Source organism: Toxotes jaculatrix, chromosome 7 (assembly GCF_017976425.1).
Source record: "Toxotes jaculatrix isolate fToxJac2 chromosome 7, fToxJac2.pri, whole genome shotgun sequence".
Taxonomy (NCBI): Eukaryota; Metazoa; Chordata; class Actinopteri; family Toxotidae; genus Toxotes; species Toxotes jaculatrix.
The window spans coordinates 1,301,824-1,325,146 of NC_054400.1; the positions used below are offsets into that span (position 1 = coordinate 1,301,824).

At 44.0% G+C, this 23,323-nt stretch overlaps 1 protein-coding gene across 2 annotated transcripts; it reads right to left on the bottom strand.

The window, feature by feature from the left end:
- Window positions 1–1,418: 1,418 nt before the first annotated feature.
- On the bottom strand, window positions 1,419–22,727 carry LOC121185161 (centrosomal protein of 120 kDa). 2 transcript variants are annotated; one of them, XM_041043180.1, is made up of 21 exons: window positions 22,525–22,727; window positions 21,816–21,972; window positions 21,349–21,463; window positions 21,044–21,188; window positions 19,962–20,110; window positions 19,321–19,518; window positions 19,008–19,232; window positions 18,645–18,879; window positions 18,366–18,549; window positions 18,000–18,149; window positions 17,378–17,560; window positions 17,167–17,263; window positions 16,794–16,988; window positions 16,570–16,659; window positions 16,357–16,449; window positions 15,732–15,893; window positions 15,507–15,629; window positions 15,155–15,253; window positions 4,685–4,830; window positions 4,085–4,347; window positions 1,419–1,919 (listed from the first exon to the last, which is right to left on the bottom strand). In XM_041043180.1, the coding sequence occupies exons 1-20, from the start codon at window positions 22,571–22,573 to the stop codon at window positions 4,131–4,133; spliced, it is 3,012 nt and encodes a 1,003-aa protein (XP_040899114.1). In that variant the 5' UTR covers window positions 22,574–22,727; the 3' UTR covers window positions 1,419–1,919; window positions 4,085–4,130. The 2 variants fall into 2 exon arrangements, with proteins under 2 accessions (XP_040899114.1, XP_040899113.1); XM_041043179.1 differs by having other exon boundaries at window positions 1,419–4,347.
- Window positions 22,728–23,323: the final 596 nt, after the last annotated feature.

Below are 23,323 nucleotides of genomic sequence, written 5' to 3' on the forward strand. Positions count from 1 at the left end.
ACACACACTGAAACACAACCACACACTGAGACACGTTAAAGAATCCTGTAAACACAACCACGCACTGAGACACTGCAGGTCGGCACCAGGGATCAGTGATTAGCGCCTGAATCACTTTGACCCAAATATTTAAAGAAAAAAAAAAACACTAAAGTCACATGAGCTCAGATCTCAACACCGCTGACCGATGATCGACTTCACTGACTTCACGAGTCACCACGGCAACAACAAGCGTGTCCCAGCCGTGTTTACATAATATTTTGCTCTGGGAACGGTTGGTGTTTTCCAGCTGATGAGGTGGAGTCCTCACAGATCACTCAGGGTTTAATAACATCCTCCTGTTGTTAGACCTGAGGACACGCCAGATACTTCTGATATGCAGCTTAACAGGTTTGTGTTTTTGTTGTTGCTGCTGTTTGTTTGTTGTTGTGCTGTTTCAGGTTGATCAGAGCTGTGGGCTGAAAGATGCTCATCGGGCCGAGCGAGCGCAGGCTAACGTGCACGAGACGCGCGAACACCCGCAGACTCCATCTGCTGATGAAGATCATGCGAAACGGTCAAAATCTCCAGAGCTGCTGCTAAAAGGACGCGGAGGTGAGTTTTTATTCCCTTTGGTTTGATTGATAACTTTTCCTGACACGTTTCTTTTTTTCATTTCGGAAATCTCACACTGTCCTGTCTTCTCGCGCGCGCGTGTGTGTGTGAGCAGGATTCAGTCAGTTATCAGTCAAAACAAGTTTTACAAGCTGGAATTTCAGATAAAAACGCAGCTGATAAGATGTTCGAGGAGGATTTCACGCTACACTTCGACATCGCATTTTTTCTTTTTGCTGCTCCGCTCACGTTATCTTCCTCCTCCTCCTCCCCTCAGTAGATGGATGAGTTGGGAACATCTGCTCACCATCAGCACTGAGGGCCCAGATGTCAGCACACACAGATGCAGCTGTGTGTGTGTTAACATGTTGTTGTACATGTGATAACACGTGTCGTCCGTCTGCTTCCTCCTGTCTGTGGTCGACCTCCAGCTGCTTTTTCCCGCTTACGTTTTCACTTTCTTTCTTTTATACACTGGAACTTTTATATTTAACATTTTCTTAAACCGATTAATTGCCAACACGATTTTTGTTTATGGAACATTTTGCTACAAAACTGTTTTATATTTTCTGTGTTGGTGCAAAGTAAGTGAGTCGGCCCTGCGATTGACTGGCGGCCAGTCCGCGGTGTGCCCCGCCTCTCGCCCGTAGTCAGCTGGGAGAGGCTCCAGCTCCCCGCGACCACAGGACATGTTCAGTTCATGTCATAGTATTTTAACACTGTGGGTTTGGAACAGTTCATCAAGTAAAAAGATTTGGAAATAAAAAAATAACATCAGTAATAATTCCCGATTCAGAAATTTAGATAAAACATGTGTGTTTTAATTTAAATAAATAAAATGAGCAACAACAAAAAACAAAATGATAACTGATCAAAGTACAGGGCTCCTTCTCCGAGCTGTTACATCAGTGTTCTACATCCACGTGTTAATACAATAAATTAAAAGTTATCAGTATTTACAAAATGTGTGAAGAAAAGTTAAAAACAAAGAACTACAAACTGAAATGCCCTTTATTTGTTTACCGGTGTAAACATTTCTGTGATCATCATCAGGAAAAACCACAAACACTCACCGGGCCTCACACGGATCCGGCTCGTGTCTCATGGTTTTTCTGAGGCTGCAGCGCCACCTGCTGTCCGATTACAGCTGCTCATCAGTGTCACCGACCAGCTCAGGTCAAACAGCGGAACCAGCTCCAGCTCCAGCCTCCGCGGCCTCAGGGTCCATGGCGCTCCAATTAAAGGAGCAGACCGCAGGTTTTAGTCCAAATAAAAGAATCTGTTTGCAGCTCGATTTCCGTCCGTCAACCCGTTTCAGCCGGTTTCTGTGAAGATCAGTTTGTACAGAACTGAAAGCACTTTAAGTTTTTAGAGACTTTATTAAAGCTGAAACATTCAGTGAACTCGTAGAGCAACAGATTATTAATCAGAAACCATTTAAATCATTATAAAATTCACTGGTTCCAGCTGCTCACATGTGAATTTGCTGGTTTTCTTAATCAGCAAAAAGATTTTGGGCTGTCGTTCAGATTAGAGAGGAAACGATGGATCGATTCATTGGAAACTGTTCTGATAATCAAAAAGCCAAAATCTGATGTTTCCAGCTGATTTTCTTGTCGTTCCACTGAGTGAAGTTTGTGCAGTTTTTCACAATTTTCTCATATTTTCTGGAAAAACAATGAATGAATTCAGATAATTCAAATAATCAGCAGATTAACTGGTAATGAACAGGATTTTTAGTTGCACTTCTTAGTTAAGACAGAAGAAGAGAAGTGAAGCCTGTGACTGTCCGAGCGTCTGTGAGGGTTGTATGAAGATTCAACACTCACAGAAGGTCACATCAACTCAGAACTAATGATTATTTAATACATTCATCTGTCCGTTATTTTCTCTGTTCATCGTTTGGTCCATCAAATGTTCACCTCTCTTGTTTTGTCCAAACATTAAAGAAACTGGTAAATAATCACAGAAACTAAAACCAAAAGATTTGAGCTTTTTTACTCCAGAAAAACCCAAAAGATTAATCAGCTATTTTCTGTCAGTCGACTAACTGATTAATAATTTTAGCTCAGGTACTAACAGAATGAACGCTGCACTCAGAAAACACACATACAAACACACAACACTAATATAAAACACTTGAAATCACACGTGAAAACCTCCTTCAGCGCACAAACATAAATATATAAACAAACAAAGAGCTGAGACTCTGTCCCACTGGGACTCAGCCGGACTCAGTCGGACTCAGTCGGACTCAGTCAGACTCAGTCGGACTCAGCCGGACTCAGTCGGACTCAGTCGGACTCACCTATCTGCTGATGGAGCAGTGAAACTGACAGAACGTAGTAAATGTTATCAGCTGAACACATCAGTAAAAAAAAAGCAGCTGAATAAGGAAATAAAATAAAGTGTAGAGAAGAAAAATGAAAAACAACCGTGTTCATCTCATCACACATTAATGATTAATATGTGCAAAGAAAAATACTGAAATTAAATTAAACGAGTTAAAGGAAAAAGTATAAAGTTTAATGTTTCTTTATACTCTACATTTTTATTTATTAACATTATTTATTGATTAATTTTACTTTATTTATTTTGTTGATATAAAGTTATAGGTTTGACTTGTCTGATAACCTTTAATGATGTTTTGTCACTTTCAGAGCTCTGTACATGTTAAAGGAATCAGTGTTTTGTGAAGAACCCTTATGTGATCAGATCAATATCAATCAATCAATCAATCAATCAATCAGTCTCATGTCTGAGGAATGGATGAAACGTGTTGTATCTCGTACATCACATCACGCTGCGTTTCTACAGAAACACACTGCATTTCCCACAGTTACGAGTAAACATCCCATAATTATGAGATCCAGCCTGAATCTTTCCAACAGTTTCTGAACCAGAAAGAATCAGTTTTATTTTTATTTTTTTAGTAACTGACATAAATATCTTCCCGGCAGAGGAGGATGTAAACAGCTGATTAAATCAGGTCGTTTCACGTCCGACAGCTGAAAACCATCTTTACATTTTCTTATCATTGTGACAGACGTTCGTATAATTAGTTTTATTACTCTCTTTGGTAAATGCACTGTGCTTCTGTATGTTTGCATCATGATAAGAGTTCTGTCATTTCCAGCAAATATGTGAACCTGCACCGTTCTGTGTGTTTTATAAACCTTTGGACAAATAAATTCGCTGTCTGAGGCCTCGTCCACACTCACACAGGAATGTCAGGCCTCCTGGAGTTTTTCAAGTTTTTCAAGCTGAATGTTTTTTATTTTGGATCTAAGGCATTTACCTGGTGTTACCTGGTCTGTGTGAACCACAGTGACGTGTAAAATCTGACAGGAAGTTATTTAGTTTTAGAGATTGAATTTCGCTCAATCTGAAATAAACATAAACTGGACGTCAGACACGCAGCCTGAGTCTAACCTGAATCAACCAGGTGTAAACAGCCTCGGAGCTCTGCTGACCCTGACAGCTGGTTTACCTGCGGTCTCAGGTGTGAGTCTCTGATTGGATGGCTCCAGCTGCTGTCACAGGTTCCCCCTGTCCCTCATGGCGTCCTGGATCTGTCTGTTGAGCTCGGCGATGATTCGGTCTTCGTGGGTGTACACTCCGGTCCTCAGCAGAGTGTCTCTCTCCTCTAACAGTCGGCTCAGGTGTTCGTCAGCACTCTCACTGAGACCTGGCCCGGGGGCGGGGCCAGGCGGGGAGGAGGCGGGGCCTAATCTGTCCTCATGCTGCTTTAACCTGGGAGAGAAAATATTAAAAAACTTGACTGACATTTGTTTATCACTTTTCTTCTGACAAACAACCAGATAAAACCATTTTAGAGCTGCGGTGTAACAACACACAAACACTGAGTTCAACAAACTGATCATCTGTTGCTAGGTTAGTTAGATATGAAGGTGTTAACACTCATTATTCTGCATAAATGACAGTCGGTGCAGATGTTACACCGGCGGTTTGTATCACTGTGTCTCTTCAGAATGAACGAATCATTGATCAGTAAAGTTACAGAAGGTAAAATCTGAGGAGATGAAGCCCAGAGGAACCTGCCTGAGGTGAATAACATTATCGTCCTCACCTGTTGAGTTCGTTCCTGATGTCGTCCAGCTCCTGCCTGTCTTGTCGGACCGCCGCCTTCTCCTCCGTTGCTAGGTAACGCAGCCTCATTGCCTCCAGCTCCGCCTGCTGCTTCTTCAGACGGGTCATAGCCATTTCCTGCTCGCGCTGCACAAACACAAAAATAAAACTGTGAATGTGTCTGAGTGACTTTAGGGGCCGATCCGATCCAGTATCGATATGGTATGGTTCCAGTATCAACATGATTCATGGATCGGAAATTTCTGATTTCTGAATTTCAAATTACTGTGCTTTATTGTTGTCCGCTGAAATGACTCCACAGGGACAGGTCAGGACACAGGTAAAGAGAGACAGGATCTCAAACGGGGCTCCAGCTGTATTTATTCTCCTCTGACATTCTGGCTAGCGTAGCGACCCGGTAATAGGTAAACAAACTTAGCGACAACAAGCTAAGAGACCACAGCAACACTCACGTTTCATCAGCGACTTGGAGCTGGTAACATCAGAGGCTGGAGCTGCAGGTAATGCGAGGGCTTATACTACTGAACCTACGACTACGACTAACTGTGTGTACTGGTGCATGTCTTCAGCTTGTGTACGTCTTCGCTGCGGCAGGACAGGAACTTTACGCGATGACCTCAACGTCGCATAACGTGATCGCACACTGGGGGCCGAACCTTTGTAACTGCAGTGGCCATAAATTGCCAATTAAGTCATAACCCAGCGGCAAAATATGCTAATACATGCTAATTCGTGCAAACATTCAGGTAAAGTAGTGAGAAATTTACTTTCCGAAAAAACTGCAACACAGACTCCTTCGACGGTCGGTTAGTACAGTCTACACTACAACAAGCCATACTGTCACAGAAACCTATCCGAACATTGGCAAACAAACACGGACACTGCAGCCCCTGTCAACCGCTGGAGGTAGCCGGAGGCCTCTGGATGTAGCCGCCTAGCCCAGCCGATGCTTTAGCAAAGAGCTAACTGCCAGTGCCTGTCTATGGGGCTGTCACTCAACGTAACCACGCTTAAAATTTATGTAAGAATTTTAAGCCTCAATAACACTAACGTGCAATGTTTGCAAAGCCGCTGTACCGAGTGGTAATAAGTAGCGATTAGCTCGATGCTAACATAATATGGAGAATCCCATTGACCGGCTAGCGCATTAGCATCGGTCGCGCTATTGACTTTGAAAGCGGGACACCATAACAGGTGAGTCATCCAGGTAATTCACACACCAACAATATATTACTCACAGACTTATGTCCCTTCCAGGTACAGCAGGAAGAAGATGAACCGTGAGTGAGCTTCCGCCCCTCGGGATGTTTGAGATTTGAAAAACCTTTATTTGTTTCTGCTACAAGAGCCAGTATACTTAATTTGTGCTGATCACATCAAGTTGCCATTTATATTTCTATTTTATTTGGAGAGGGGCAGTCTAAGAGAAGGTTACCCTTTATGGGTATCTCTTGAATTTAATAAATATTGACTGTTAATGAAAATCCTCAGACTGCAGAAGGTGGAAGCATCACGTTTGGCCTTTGTGGTTCAGTGGTTAATCAGCTAATCGTTTCAGCTCTGATCATAACAGATTTTCTTATTGTGTGAGAGTGTTCACGACTTTAATCTTTGGCCTCACAGACATTTAAAACCATCACATCAATTTCAAACATGTTTGACTTTCCCTACTTGAATCCAGCTCTGGACATCTGTTGCACTGAGAGCTGGTCACCTAATCACATCTGAACTGAGAATTTCTGAAAATAAACCTCTGACCCCGGTGCTGAAATGTGTGTCTTTAGATGCCAAGAAGCTGTTTTTTTAAATACATTTGTCTGGTTTCACATTTTTCATAAAAAGTCCCTGAGAAAAAGCTGCAGGACCTTCAGAGAATTCACACAGAGACCAACAGCAACACCATGAGAACAGAAGGAAAGCTTCATAAAAACGTCGAAAAGTCGTATTTCTCTCAGCTGCTCCGGACTCTAGCTCACACCAGCCAGACTTCCCAAAATTACCCATAATACCAATCTCAGCTCAGACCAATGGTAAACAGCTGGACGTTAATAAATCAAAGAAACAGCCCGAGCAGGAAAAACAAAAACACTCAGTTGATGGTAAAGGTTTCTCACTGAACGTTGGTTATAAATCAAAAGACTTAAAATGTAAAAGTTTCAGCTTAAAATGATGAAATTAGATATCAGAGTGTGAACATATGAACAACTTCACACAACCTCAACACAGCGACTGACTGAAGCCTGGATAATCTGGGAGCTCAAATTAGTGCACAATAACAACAACAACAACAGATGAACAGATGTTAGATGGAATTTTATTTTTCTATCACACTGAAGAAATTTGAATTTGGTACCATTTCTAACAAGGAACCATTTATAAAGGGTTTATAAGCTGTAATTAGGTTTTATTAACGGCTAATAAATTATTTTAATAAAGTTGTGGAAAATCCTCTTCTCACAGACACTCTGTGCAACTTTTTAGCTCTTTAATAAGGAAATGTCTCCAGTTACCCTGTGAGAACGAGCTGCAGGACGTCTGGACCAAAAACCATTCATCAACTCATTATTAACGATTATTAACGTTTACAACTGCAGACTTACTGTAGGATCATTTATTAACTTACACATAGTCTGACTCATTGTTGATCATTTCGTAAATGTGAAATGCTGTTTGCATGTTGTTTTTGCATCAGTGTCCTGTTTAAATCTAATATGTTGGTAATAACTTGGCTGTGTGTTTATATTCAGTAATAATGCAGTTATTGATACTGGTAAACTGTCACTGTCTAACTCATCAGGGCTGCACTCAGAAATGTTGGTATGAGCCATCAGCAAAAGTCAGTCAGTCACCAATCATTAATAATTAATAATTAATCCATCATGGCTGCAGTTGTAAATGTTAGTAATCAGTTTATAAGTCTGGTTAAAGAACACATTCATTAGCAGCAGCAGCATCAGCTGACCCGTTGTTATAAGGATGTTATTCACTCTCTAATCTGTAAGTTTGTTTAGGCAGAAATTTAGTGAGGAGTTTCCAGATCTGCCCCCAGATCTGCCCCCGGCCTGGTGACGGGGACAGAGACATCGTACGGTTTCCTTTATCCATAAAGACCAAGCTTGTTCTGTCCGGCTTCACAGCTGTGCAGCTGTTTCTGACTGAATTTCAATTTGTTTGTTTTGGTGGATTCCAAATAAAAAAACCCTGAAGGCTGAAGGAGTTAAACATGACTTAAACATTTGATCCATTAATTTTCTGTCAATCGACTAATCGATGACTCAACCAACTGTTTCACCTTTATTCTGGAAGGTGTCGGTTCTCAGGCAGGTTGATCTTGTGGTGACGCTGCACAAAAGGTCAGGAGTTCATCATATGAAGTCTACAAAAACCCATACCACGTTTTCAATATCTGGACCAACGTCACCATCCTCCAGCTGCTCTGCTAACGGGGCAACAACGGAAAACACGCTAACGGGCGAGTGGAGGCAGCGGGAAGGAGAAGCTGGGATCTGTCTGTGTGTTCTGGTGATACAGAGCAGAACGAGCAGCCGGCTGATTCTGGATGGGAAAACTAACATTTTCACATTACTGCCCAACTACACTCACACACACACACACACACACACACACACACACACACACACACACACACACACACACACACACACGGAAAGCTTCCATTTTCACACGCCTGATCTCCCCACCTCCTAACAGAAAAAACACACGGAAACACACAATCTCTCATGAACACATCATTCACACACACACACACACACACACACACACACGGTGTGTTGACACAGGCTCAGCTCTCTGTGGACCATTAGCAGTCTGTATTACAGGCCATTTTAAGGCTAATTACTAGAAAAACAAACAGGCTAAACATTTTCTCTAGTGCCCGCTGCCAAGGACAATCTGAGGCTGAGTCCTGAAACAATTAGAGGAGGCGGTGATACTGAGGCCTCGTGGGGCGGGGAGGGGGGATGAGGGGTAAATGAGAAAAGCTACTAAAACTCTGAGCCCTGAAGCAGATATTTCACAGTCATGAATCTCCCAGCAGCCCCAGCTGACACCGTCATGGCTGCACAGCAGAGAACTGGCTCTGTACAGGTACTGTTCGTCATTCTTCATCACGGGTCCAAAATATCTGACCTGACACAGACCTGAAAAAACTTAAATGGACCAAAGTACAGTCAGATCCAGTGTGAAAAACAGATCCGATCCGTCGGGTTGGTGCTGGTCCTGACGCTGAGCTCTCTCAGCAGATCGGGTGTGGTGAGCGAACTGATGCGTAAAGCTGCTGCTGATCCTAAATCATCACTTCCAGCCTCACAACAGACGTGACAGCAGAGGAAGGGAAATCTGGGAAATCAGAGGAGCCTACAGCACATTCAGGGCTGGTCAGCAGTACTAACATTTCACCTGCTATTCTTCTACAAATACAATCTGTTGTTTTTATGAACCGCAGATAATAAACAAATAAAATACATTTTCACTCATTTTAGCTTCAACAGCTTCTTTAGATTTGATTTTTAACATTAATTTATAGGTTTTATTACACAAAAAAGTTTGAATTTGTTTGTGACTTTGCTGAGTGAAATAAAAACAGTGCGGACGTCTTAATTCTCCAGCGAATAACTACTGAAAAAGATTAGATAACCGATTCGAAAGGACTCAGGTCCAAGAAGCAGATTCAGATCTGGGTTCAGATTCAATCAAACCCCGTCCTTAGTGGTGTTTGCTGCTTGGTCAGAACTAACAACACAAATGACTGCTAACACGTTGGAGGTCAGGAGCCTCCATTAAATTTGGCATCCAGACTGAGTTATGTCATCTGTAGGTCATGGGACTGTCAGTGGGTCTTCACATGACATGAGAGTCTGTAAGTTCACATAAACCTGGGTCAGGATCAAGTAGGCTGATAGCAACTGGGATCCCGTTCAAATAAACGGATCATTATTTAGTTAACATGCCATCGCCACAAGTGTCCTGAGGGTCTGCAGAAAGTTCTGTGCTTGTTTAAATATTTTTCAAACAGCGAAAAAATAAATTAGAACGTTCTTTTTATCAGATCACACCAGAAACATCATATCGGTTTCACGCAGCTCCGGGCAGAGGCGCCAAAAGATGACGTCCACCCTCGTCCCTCCTTCACAACTCCAACTCAAACAGGCCGAACGGTGGTAAACTGAAGACAAGCTGTGAGCTGCAGCGGAGCCGTCGGCCCTGAGAGGAAGTCCAGCAGGGAAGGACGGAGGTTTGAGACAGTCGGGGGGCTAATTTCTGGGATGGATGACCAATGAATGACTTCTCCTCCCCCAGGTTCCCCTCTTTCTTCCCTCCATTACTCGCCTCTATTTTCAGAGGTCAACAGTCCCGAGCAGCCGGGGGAGGACGTCTCATACAAACACTTTCATGCCCTCGCTCACATGTGGACGCACTTTTCTCAGCTCAGATGTAGTTTTCAGAACTGCTCGACACCTGTGGGAGTTCAGGGGGAGTTTTCTAAAGCTGCCGTACGAGGTTTTTTGGGAATGTGATGAATAAAACATGAAGGGAAATGAGGACGACTGGGACACAGAAATAAATGAACGGCTCTCTACAACTGCTGAAATCACAGAAAAACATAAAAATATGTTTAAAACGTCTGTTTTCTCTGAAGACAGATTGAAGCTGAGGTAGATGCACACCTGAGGGGGTTCAAGGATAGTGTTTCTGCTCTGATGTGCTTCACCGTGAATTATTAAAATGAGTTATTCCTGAAAAATCTGCTAAAGCTGCAGTTACAACAGGACAGATGAAAGGAACTGAAATCCTTTAAAGGCTGAGCAGGAATGTGGTGGAGCGAATGTAACGTCTGTGTTCCAAAAAACATTTCAGATGCCGTTCACAGAGGGAACAGATTAGAGCCGAAACCATTAACTGAATAATCGCTTATTCTGTTAGAAGAACTTTTATCTATTTCATCAGTCGATCGGTGGTTTAAGTTATTTTAAGCGCTGAATTAAACTGATTTAGTGACTGTTGAAGAAACCTTATTAACTTAAAAACTCTCTGCATCATTAGCAGAATCCTTTTGTTTTCTGCCCTCACTAACCCGACCCTCTGGCAGCACTGAGGAGACGAAGTCTGCAGCACACAGGGTTAAACAACCCCACAGCTCTGTTATATCTGCATCAGTGTTTTCAGGCTGCTCTGCTGGGTTTTCAGACTGATAAGCCGGAGATAAGAGACACAGGAGCAGAGTGTCAGAATGTGGGTCTGTGATAGAAGCTGCTGGTCTGGTCGAAACAGCGCTGTGTGAAGACTAAAACCACCTGACCACGGTCGTATTCCTTTAACATTATACGACGGGAACTGTTTGATAGCAGAGGTAATGTAATACCTGAGCTTCGATACCGACACCAGGCAAATATCCCGAACTGCTGTAAACTGTCAACTGTTCCACACGAGCAGCCAAACCAGAATTAAAACCATTATCTGACAACGCCTACATTTAAACCAGGAACTCTGATCGAATCATAAACTCCCAAAGTCCCAGAAACAGCAGTAAGCTTCAGTCCACAGCTCCGTCTGTGACTGAACACGTGTTTTAATCTCTGCTCTGAAGAGAACAGCTTCGCTTCCACTTCCAATGTCAGACTGAAATTCCTAAAATCTGAAGTTTGTGTTGGACGCAGGTTCCCACTGGGGCCCTGAGGAGAAACTGTTTGACTTTTCACATTAAACCTTCGAGTGTTTCTATGAACAACAACCATTCGTCTTTCCCTCTTGTTATTCAGCCTGGTTTCCACTACAGCTGAACTAAAAACCAACCGATGCAACAACTGTCTGAAAACTTCTGTTAATACATTCACGTTCAGTGAGTTCTCTCCATCGTCCCCTGAAAATGCATCGAACTCTGCCTCCCTCCCTGGCTGGAACACACCCCTCATACTGGAGCTCAGCAGTATTCCAGGAATGAGCAGTGGGAACCATCAGAGAGTCTCCTCTGAGACCAGTAAAACTGAAATTCCCTCAGACGACATGTTACATCTGTTGTTTGGCAGGCAGCTTTGTACAAACAGGCTCTCAGCATCATGAGAGAGGACGGGTTTAGTCTGGACCGACCCGGAGGGAACTGAACCCCAGACCCCAAACCACTGAAACCACTGATGAAGGTGAGCGTGTCCAAACAGAAACTGATCAGCAGGGCTGAACATCAAACCTCAATACTCACTGAATCCAGACCTTAAAAGAAAACTGTCAAACACCAAATTCAGGTCTGACATGCTCGCTTGGATTTTTATCCTAAAATCAGATTTTCCCTGATTCAAAATCTCATTTTGTTAAATAGAACATGTTTAACTTTCCCAAAGAAGGCACTGCTCCATGTGTTCAGTCAGTCTTTAACTACTGACTCATCTACAGATGAATAAAGATTTTACATCCGGAGCTGAAAATGACAGAAACAAACGGACCGTCACCTTCAGATGCTGGAAAACAAACCTCCAGGCTGAAAGGTTCATTACTGAGGTCTGACAGAGACGAACCTCGGTCACAGTCACATTTACCAAACATCATTTCCACTCAGTACGATGATCAGCAGGCAGAGACACGACTGCAGACACCTGTGAGGCAGACGGGTGCCTCAGCTGGACAGGTTGCTGACTTCGATGGCCCATGTTACCGTTGGATTTACAGATATAAATATATCATGAACTCTTTGTTTCTTTCTTCATGGTCTATAAGAATGACAAAGCTTAGCTCTCCGTCCCACTATAACCAGCTTTTAGTTGCCTGACCTTCTACTTGGGCTTTGAAAACACCAAATTTAGCTCCCAGACTCAATACTTTAATCTCTTTGCCCCAGTGTTTTTGTTTTGAAAAGACCAACTTAAGCTCCTTGTCCCAATATTTTGAATTTAAAAAGACTGTGGCTGACTCTCTGATCTAATACCTCACTCATGTCTGGATATTAATTCTCACTCTGCCTCTCCAGCCGCCCGCACCTCCTGGGTTGAAAAGCACATTATTCCTCAGACAAGAATTTTTATGATCTGACTTGAGCTAAACAGCACGCCATGCGAAGCGCTGAGAGGAGAGAATAAATAGTCGAGGAGAGGCCGAGAAAAACCAAACAAGCCCCAGCTTTAAAAACCGCCGAGCGCCAAGACGGATGGTCGTGTAAACACAGGCCTGATATTTTATAAAAAGCGAGAGTGTGACATCTGAATAGTTAGCGCCTGGCTAGCTTATTGCTCAACGCAATCCCGGGGATGATTAATAGGCGAGGGGTGACACTCAGCGCCGAACCCCTTAGAGCTGCATAAATCACACTGTGTTTTCTTTACAATGATGTGGCACTTAGAGGGGGGAGGATGGAGGGACGGGAGGGACAGGAGGGGTGAGAGAGAGAGAAAGAGAACAAAAGAAAAGAAAGGAAAAGGTAGAGAAAGAAAAGAAAGACTTAAAACAAATGGCAGGGACACACTGGAGGAAGGATGAAGAGGGGGAACGGACAAGGGAGACAACCAAAAGAAATGAAGTGTGAGGTGGAAAAAGAAACGAGAAGCAACAAAAAAGAAGACTGAGAAAGAAAGTCTGAGAAAAAGAGTGAGAGACCATTAAAGTAAGAAAGAGGTCTATGAAAAGAGAGAAGCACCAGAAAGAAAGGGAAAGAGGGAGAGAAAGCGAACAAAATCGATAGACAGGGGATAGGAGAGAAGGAATGTGAGTGCTAAGAAAAGGATAAAGATTAAGAGGAGGGAAAGGTGGGTAAAAAAAGGAAGAGAAGAAAATGAGAGAAAAAGATTAAGAGTATTAAAGAAGAGGAGAAGGATGGAGGAAAAGAGTCAATGTTAAACAAGAAGACGGAAAAAGAAAAAGGGAAATAGGAGAAGTGAGTAAGGGGAGAAAACAGAAAGGGGAGAGAGACTGGTGCAAAAAGAGAGAGAGAGAGAGAGAGAGGAGGAGGGAGGAAAAATGTCCGTCCAGTTTTCCAGCTGGTTATTGTCAGTAACAGTTATTAGTTTGTCAGATAAGGTCTGTGGATGTGTTTACATTAGTCTTAGGCTGACTAAAGCCCCACTTAGGGCTGTGTGTGTGTGTGTGTGTGTGTATGTGTGTGTGTGTGTGTGTGTGTGTGTGTGTGTGTGTGTGTGTGTTGCTAAGAACTGATGGCTCTCACACATTTCATTGTCTACTTCACCTCAGCTAAATATTTGGCTCTGGTGTAAAAACACACCTCTCTTTCTTTCTCGCTCTTTTCTTTCTCCTTCACACACACACACACACACACACACACACACACACACACACACACAAACTCCCTTATACAAACACACACACACACACACGCATGCACACACACTTTTCCACATGCAAGGAAACACACACACATTAAAGCTGAATGTATAGTTACGCCGTAGCTGATGTGCACGTCCTCAGCCCTGCAGGCTGCTCTGTGAGGCTCAGCAGCAACATGTTGACGTTACTTGACACAGCTGAGGCTGATGGGAAGGTAAGTGTCTACACACCCTGTGAAAAAGCCACCTTTTCACCTTTAATGTGACCTATAACCTGCAAACTGAAATCTGCAGGCGTGTGCAGACTTTTAATATCCAGTGTAGGTGGACTGCCACTCCTGCAGCCACGCTACAACGAAGGATGTAAAAGCGTAGCTGCTTTTTATTAAAAACATGCGTAACATGAAACGCTGACATGTTTATTTTTTGACTGGAAACTGTCAGTACACAGGTACACACATGTATTTTTAAAAACTAATCTTAAGTTAGAAAATTTTAAAACCCACTTTTACTTGTAGTGACTGTTTTTACATGTGTTCCTGAAGCTTTCTTTAAAGGCAAAGGAACACAGCCTTTCCTGCCTCTACACACATCCATCATACATGCTGTACTTGTGTACCCGTGTATTTGCAGACGCTCCCACAGTCGTGGTGTGATAATCAGCTGACGGACTGCAGCGGGGCTGAGCTCAGTTTCCTCCGCTCGCTCTGTGTCTTTAAACAGAGCTGTTAAATGTCCTAACACTGTCAGCTCGTCTCCAGCAGCAAATTAAAAACCTGCAGCATCCGACTGCGCCAGACGTCCCCGCGCAGAAAAACTACTATTATCTGCGGTGAAATATGATCACTGTCAGGACACAAAGGCCCCGGCTCGGCCGTACACTTTCTTTATTGTGATGCTAAAATTTGACTCAGAGGTGTTTTTGTTTTTTCTTTTTTAACTTGACGTAGTTTTGTCATTTGTCAAAAATCCACTGGTTCCAGCTTCTCATATATGAGGATTTTCTGCTGTTCTTTCTTTTCTACGACTGAAAACTGAACGTCGTTGGATCTCGGACGGTTCGTCTGACATGTGCTAACGTAGCTCAGACTGCAAACTGAGCCCCGGTCAGATTATAACAGGTCATTTAAGAGTTAACTCTCTGAATCACAGTAAACGATCAGTACCTGTTTGAACCTGGCCAGTTCTTTTAAGGCGCGCCCCCACTGCTGCTTGTAGTGAAGCTTGGACTTGGTGGTGGTCTCCAGCTTCCTCTCCAGTTCCACCTTAATACCCACAGAATAAAGTCAATCAGTTATCATTGATACACGAACTTCTCTTAACTTGAGATCACAAGTTTTCATCCATCTGAACTTTAGTGAAAACTTTTTCTTTGACGTTACAATCTGACTGATGTACATGTACACTCATCTCTTTTTTTGCTTACTTCTACTTCCCTCACGAGATGTAGATTTATCTTGTGTCTATAATAAGAACTAATTGTCTTGGTAGTAATAATATTTTAAAAGGGTGGGCTACCTTCTCTAGAGTCAGTAGGTTGATCTCTGACTGCAGTCTGAACTCAGGCCTGATATTCTGTTGTTCTCTGTAGAGTTGAAACTCTTTCTCCAGCTGTTTATAACGAGACTCGCCGGCTGAAACCTGCAGAACACAAACAGAAGAAAAGAGCAAAGAAAAGTTATTATTTTCAGGTTGAAACCAACGTTTAAAATCTCAAACAGAATTCTGTATCTGTGTCTCTACCTGCTGCAGCAGCCCGGCTCTCTCCTCCTCCATCAGTCGCACTTTGTCCCTCTCCAGCGCCACCCGGTGGTCACACTCCTGCTGCAGCCTCCTGCTGCTCTCCTGCAGCTCCCTCTGGGCCAGATCATGTTCAGCTCGCAGCTCCCTCTGCAGCCTCTGAGTCTGAGGAGACAGAGACACACACTCACCGTAAAAACACACGCTACGTTCGGTTCTTCGCCTTCAACACGCCTGTATGTCACATTTTAGTTTTTCTGATTTAGAACTGATTTCATTATTCTATTTTTACACTAGAGCAGATTTTATTGTAACTGTAATAAATCCTCCACCACAGCAGATGCTGGCTCTGTGTATGTAAGTGTGGAGGCCCAGTGAGAGCTAAATACTTTCAGTCCTTAAAACAGACTTCACTTCTAACAAATGCAAGTTTTTTTTTTACGTCTGCCTGTTTCCATTTCAACTGAAGGATTTTTAAGTGAACTACTACAAGCTCTAATTTCTCCCACAATCCATCTTGGTAATGCACAAAATTATGGATCACAGCAGTAAACAAACACTCGTGTTATAAACCTCAGGCTCTGCATGCAGTGTCAGTGCTGCGTGAAGCGTGAGAGCAGGATCAGACCTCTAACTCGGCCTCTGCCAGCTGTTTCTCTCTCTTCTCGAAATCAGACAGAGTCTTCTGAAGCTGCTCCTCCAGCAGATTATACTCCACCTCCTACAGACAGAGACGGGGAGAGACGGGGAGGACAGGAAGACAGAAAAGAGAAAAATATGCTTAGCTGTCACAGTCACTGCAGTCTGATTTGTATGTTTGTGTTTGCTGTGGACTCTCCACCTTCTTCTTGACCAGAGCTTCTCTCTCTCTGTCCCTCCTCCTCCACTCCTCTGCCAGCGCCTGCATGTGGCTCAGCTCCTTCTTCCTCAACTGAAAAAGTTCATTCAGACATTTTAATTATTTTTATGAGATGCCTTCATATATTGACGCCTCTCAATATAATGAACTGCCCCACGTATGTTTATAAAAGAAAAAGTTCAAACGAATTTCAGTCGTGTTGTCACCTGATCGTCGAACAGATCCTCCTGCTCCTCCTTCCACAGCTCCAGCTCCAGGGCCATGCGGTACTCCAGGGTGTCTCTGGGGTTTGTGGGGGGTATGGGAGTGGTGGGGCCCAGCGGGGCTGTGGGCAGACTGGGAGCAGCAGGTCTGGGTGCTACGGGGTGGGAGGACGGTTGTGTCTGGGCTACACGTTCATTCTGAAAAAAAAAAAACAAGTTCAGATCTTAGCACAGCTCGTGCAGCTATTTATTTAAGTATTAATAAGTGTGGGCTAATGCATTACAAGGATCTCTGAAGCCAAAACATTTTATGTTCTGTGACAGACAAAGAAGTCAGAGTGGCAGCTGTTGACATCTGCAGGTAACTAGGTCTCACCTGTGAAGAGTCGGACACGATGACCTCTCTGGCTTTCACCAATCCCAGGTCCTCCAGTGTCGCCACGTAGCTCAACTCTGCGACCTTCTCAGTGGGACTGATGGACGGAAACATGGTGGTTAAACAGAGGTTAACAACCACATTATCACCAGTCGCTGATGACAGTGATGCATCATTAATGACGTGACGGTCAGTCAGTGCTGTTTCCTACCGCTGTGTTTTGACCACAGGGATCCGGTCCTGGTGAGTCTGTCTCCAGCTCTGCTCTCCTGCTGAGGCCGGGATTCTGCTCCTCTCAGAGCTCAGCAGATGAGACAGCTGGATGGAGGCTCGTCCCATCAGCTGGTCTCTGCGGGTGGAGTCTCTGCTCCAAACCTCCACCACCAGAGGAACTCTATAAAATACACACATACATACAGAATTAGCTCAAACACATTAAATCACACTGCAGCCACCAAACATGCAGCACCATTGCACCACCTGCTGGTCCAAACGTGACTTTGCAAACACTGAGGAAGTTAACACCTTTTCACCTGTTAAACAGAAAGTTAGTGTAAATGTATTCAGGTTGTGTATATGTTCCATTAACTCACACACTTCCTGTGTTCAGTGAAGAGTGTGCGGCATATTATCTTTAAATGATGTGTTTGTACCTGGAGTTTTTTGTATTCATTGTGAAAACAATGAAAACAGCTCAATCATAAAAACCAGGACAGTGAACAGTAAGAGAGGAATCATCAGTATCACATCCTACCAACACATCAGTGCATTGCATGTAGATTTGTATACTATTAAAGCAGTAAGTATGTTAAGATTAAAGCTTGTGTTCCTACCTGAGGAAGGTGTCCTGCAGCTGCTGTGGCAAGGCAGCGAAGTTGAAGGCGCAGTAGGACTGAGGCAGAGACACCTCCATGTTCCTCTGCAGCTCCACAGGAGGGTTAGTCATGATCGGAGCTGCGCTGCCGAAGAACTGATACGAATACCTGAAAAACGACAACACAAACCAATCAAACGTCAGTACAATCGAGACTTCTGCGCCGCACTGAGGGGTTGGGCTTTAGGCCTTAAAATGTATTTTTATGTTATGATAATTATGCACTGGAGAAAGATGAGAACTGAACTGATGAAACTTTATGTGAGTATGTGATGCTTTTAGCTCTGACTCAGCTCAACAGCTCAGATCAGACAAACTTCTTCACCTAAGTGTAGCACGAATGGGATGTGTCAGGCTGAGGTTTCCCAGACTTCTGAGGTCCAGGGAGAAGCTGTAGTGATGGGCAGAGGAGGGGATGGACACTTTGGGAGCAGAAACACTGACAGATGATGCTCCACCCTCTGCTGTAGCTTCAGTCTGACTCTGCAGCTGCACAGGAACCTCCAAATCTGCAGATGCACACATGAACAAACATTTCAACAGGTCTCCTCTCGGTTATCCCAGATCTGAGCTGCCGAACTTGTCTAAAAACGACGTGTTTCACCTGCCAGTCCGGTCTGATCTTTGCCATGTTGAAGCTCTTCCAGCAGACTCTCTGCTTCACTCTCTGTATGAGAGGAAGGAGGAAGAAGAGGAGGACCTGGAGGAGAAGAGTCACGGGGTTTTCGGACCGGAGAGGAGCTTCGAGGTCTCTGCTCAGCAGGAGGAGCTGAGGGAGGCAAAGAAGGACGAGGGACGATGTGTGTCCGAACTCCACCTTCTTCTTTATTCCCTAAAGACTGGACAAAGGACAGAGGACAATATGGCTGATGTGAAGGTGCACAAACTACTAATGACACAACTTGTTTCTTGAATTCTTGTTTTGAGTTAATATTTAAGAAAAAAAAAATTTTCATGGTGTGTGTACCAGTGGTGTGACCTCCTCTCTTCTCAGAGTAACAGCCACTCCTACAGTCGGCTGCAGGTCAGCCGGCAGAGCTGGCAGCGTCTGCCTGATGCGTTTTGGAGGTTGGAGAATGAACGCTCCCTCCACTGTCGCCGCCTTGTTCTCCAGATCAACAGAAACAGCAGACAGAGCTGAGAGGGAAACGTCTGTGCTGCCCAGCGAGTGATTCCCACAGCACAGGTGGATCTGAGGACGGGCAGACGGGAACATGATACGTGATCATACATGATACGGGGCCAGTGACGTGTAGGCGGTCAGACACTGTGACTCTCACCTGTAAACTGGGCTGCTGAGACAGGAAGGCCTGGAGGATCTGTTTGCTGCTGTGGATGCGCACAGAGGCGCGCTCCGGCTCGAAGTCAGGATTCAGCAGGTTGTGGAAGGGCTCACTGGTGATGTCGTTCCCCAGTAAAGAGTAGTAGAAGAAGAACTCTGACCCCTCTGCTGACAGCTTCATGGTGCTGGGAATCAGCTGAGGGACACAACACAAAATTCATATTTTAACATTTACATTTATTTTCTAATTTTGTAAACTCTGCAGCAACTCTTACAGCACGTTCTCAGGCGCATGTACAACACTAAGGCTGCATTTCTGATAGAGCGAAGTGAATTTTCACACACTTTCAAAGTTATTCTGTGGTGAATTTTCTTTCCCTCCACCTGTGTCGCGTCTGTGTTTTGGTGTTTTTCTAAGGTCGTGTGCAAAGTGGAAAAAGCAACACTCACAACAACAGTGAGAACAAAGAGTGAAATGTTCCAGCCAAGAGAAAGTGTGTGTTCTACATTTACTGTGATTCCAGATGCTGGAAATTTCCGGATGTGACGTGATGTTGGCGACATTATCTGAAGTTATCTAAAGAAATAACATGCCTGGAAGTTATCAGTGAGAGGTCAGGAGCAGAGTGCTGTGCTTACCTGTTCTAGTTTAGAAGCGAAGGCCACAGTGACGGACAGGACAAACATGTCAGTGCAGTGGTCTGCAGGTCCGACCTGGTGGTAACCCTGGTCTGGGATCAGCGTGGCCTCCAGCCGGTCAGGGAGCAGCTCGGCCGCTGCTGGAGAACCTACACCAGAACCACAGAGGACGTTTGAAAAACAGCAGACACACAGGAGAGAAGAGAGAACATTAAAGAAAACGTTTAGAAAATATCATTCAAACTATTTAGAAAAGGAGCTGAGACCAGAAAAATAGACTCACAGTAAGAATTAAACTTTTTCTTTAGGAACTGGAAGTGAAAAGCTCAGAAAAATAAACGAGGGGTTCTGATTCTAAGAAGGAGCACGGATCAAATTCACTGCGTGCACACACACACACACACACAGTACAGGGCAGGATGTTAACACAGGTCACATTCTGGCTATCAGCCATCAGTTGGACACAACGTACTTTTCAAAGAACTGTTTGAGGAGCTAATGGAGCTTTGGAAGCAGCTGTAGTTTACATGATCATTTGCACTTCCTCACTTAAAGGAAAACCATATTTAGTCAGATCTGTCATGCGTGTGATTGCAGCTTAACATGAGTCTAACACAGGTCCTAAATTCTTCAGTAAGTAATGGCTGCCTCCTGTGTAGCCGTGTTACCGTGGAGAGAGCGTCGTTATCTGTTCCCTGGGAATAGTTCAGTGGACTACCTCGAGTGCTGACTCATGATTTCATAATCTGCACACATGGTAAATGTTGTCTGCAGAGGTCTGGAGATATTACAGGTCAGACACTGTGACAGAGTCCAGTGTGAGGAGGGACTCTGACTTTCAAACACCAGCAGTCAGTGTGGTGTGAGTCAGTGTGAGTATGATGCAGCACTGGCAGCTTACCAGAGAGACAGAGTGGACAGACTGCCAAAAGAACATTAGTCACCAAAGTGTTAGTTTAAATCGGTTTCCTTCACTTTGCCAGGTTTGTCATGAAACAGCAGCATGAATCAGACAGAAATGTATTTTTATCAAATAATAATTTCACATACACAAGTAAAACAGCATTGCTGAACCAGCTGACCTTGTCGGGGCGGGGCCTTCCTGGCTTTGAACCTATCAGGAGAGGGCTCGGAGGGCTTGGTGTCGTTCTCCAGCACCACGCCGAGGAGGAGGGCCGGTCTCTGTTTGGTGTATTTACTGCTCAGCAGTGGATACCAGCGAGGCTCCTGAGAGACACACACAGAAAACAAACTCGTCTCTACATCCCTGACGACACATTTTTATCACAACGCAAAAAGAAAAGTTTTTACTGATCCCTGTGAACAGAAGCTGGACATCACCCACTACAACTACTTCTACACCCAGACAGAAGGAGAAGACGTTCACCTGTTTGACCTCCTGTACTGATCGGAGGTCGAGGACGATGTAGCCCACACTCTCTTTCCTCTTGCTAACAGAGTCGACAGCAAAACACTGAAGCTTGATGGGGGTTCTCTGCAGTCTGGGAGGACAGAGCCATCACAATGCATCAGTGTTACACAAAGGTGAACCTGCTGTCAGGTAAATGATCTTTATTTCCTTGTGGGAGTTCTCATTACCTCACAACGATGGTTTGTATAAGAACTTTTCAGTGCAGTTAACTGCTGTGTTTTAATTTGCTGAACAACAGAAAATTAAAAAGCAGCTGTTCAGATGACTGATCAACCGTCAGTGAAAGTTACTTTTCAAGCAAAGACACCAAATGTTTAACCGTTCCATTTTCTTTGCATCACCTGCCTCTCAGCTAAATGACTCTGGGCTGTGTTTAATGTCATTACTGTGAAGATTCAAACTGCCGTGTTAGAGCTGCAGACCTGTGTTGGTGCAGCGTCCTGCGGTCCAGCTCCCAGGCCAGCTCGGTGCTGAACTGCGGCTGCTCTCTGTGCTCTACTGGGTCCGTGGCGAGCTGCTCTCCATCAAAGCTCGCCTGAACCACCAGACTGAGCCGAGGACTCTTAGGGAAGTGACGACCTGGGGACAGAGAGACAGCTTTATTCTCACATTCCCCTCACACGAGTCTCACAGTGGTGAATTACCACCAATCATGACTGAGTGTAAAAAGATTTTAGAGCTGGCCGGTAGGTTTGTTTGTCCCACAATTACTTCCACAGGTATCTATAATTTTGCCATCATGACTGTCCACACTGTACATTTACTAAGTTGGTCTATTGCACATACACTTCTGCTGTCTACTGTGGATTGTACCGGCTAAATAAAGCTCAATTATACACAGAGACGTACAAAAGTCCCGTCTGTGCTAAATGTGTCTTCTGTGACAGAGAAGACAAAATGTCTCAGCGTCCTCCTCCAGTAACAAACACCAGCTCAGCAGCGACCTCAGGGATCAGTGGGTTTAACTGAGCAGCAGCCTGTTGCTGCTGGTCAGTTAAACACCGGTGACACCGGTGAAACCACCGTGCGCTGACGCTAACACTGTCACACACATCGAATTTAAGCTAACTCCGGTAAAACAGGTTAATTTTAAAGCGAGCTCTCGGCTGTTAGCCAGGTTACCCTGCTTACCTTCCAGGATGGACACAACGATGAGAAGTTGGTCTGTCTTCGAAGCCATGCTGACATCTGGACACTTTGACCGGAGACTTTTCCAACACTTTACTCAAACTTTACTTTACTTAAACCTTCCTTTGGTTCTGAACTTACTCGAGGAAACAAAACTCAAACAGAGACTGTTACCGTTACAGGCAGCAGCCGCTTTGTTGTCAAGCTTTGGCGCCACCCATTTTGTTTTAAAAGCGGAAGTGATGATGGCGACGGTTACGTGTTGAGCGCCCTCTGCTGGTGGGAGGTACAGGTAACAACAGGCCCGTTGCTGCTGATGCTGTTATTATTACTACACGTTAGTTTTCGGTTCTTTCCTGCTTCACCTGTTTCCCGTCTGTGCACTGCATGAATCTGAAGTTGAACCGGAAACAAGCCAGCTCAGCAGCGACGACAAAGACAACAGGAGGGTTAAGAAAAGGCTGAAAAAATAAATTATTGATTATTATTATTATTGTTATTTTTTTTCTGCCTGACAACCCTTCTGACCCAGAGGGAAGCACTGGTTTAGTCGAAGCAGAATTTTTCAGTAAACTAACATATAACAGCACGTTTAGTCACGTTCATCTATGGATAGATTCAAAATAAGAAACAGAGCAGAGACCTATAGCAACTGATAAAGCACAAATCTTATTGTACTGTTATCAATTAAATCCAGGTTATATAAGTATAAAGATGATAAGGTCAAAAAATTTCAGTACTGTGTTATACGCAGAACTCCCTAATGTAATGTAGAATCATTAAACTTTTAAAATTTTTCTAA

Coding starts and splice junctions, on each gene's coding strand:
- LOC121185161 (XM_041043180.1), bottom strand. CDS start 22,573: ATGGCTTCGAAGACAGACCAACTTCTCATCGTTGTGTCCATCCTGGAA. Junction 20,111..21,043: donor GAAGGCCCCGCCCCGACAAG/GTCAGCTGGTTC, acceptor GTTCTGGTGTAG/GTTCTCCAGCAGCGGCCGAG. Junction 17,561..17,999: donor CTGCAGGACACCTTCCTCAG/GTAGGAACACAA, acceptor TGTATTTTATAG/AGTTCCTCTGGTGGTGGAGG.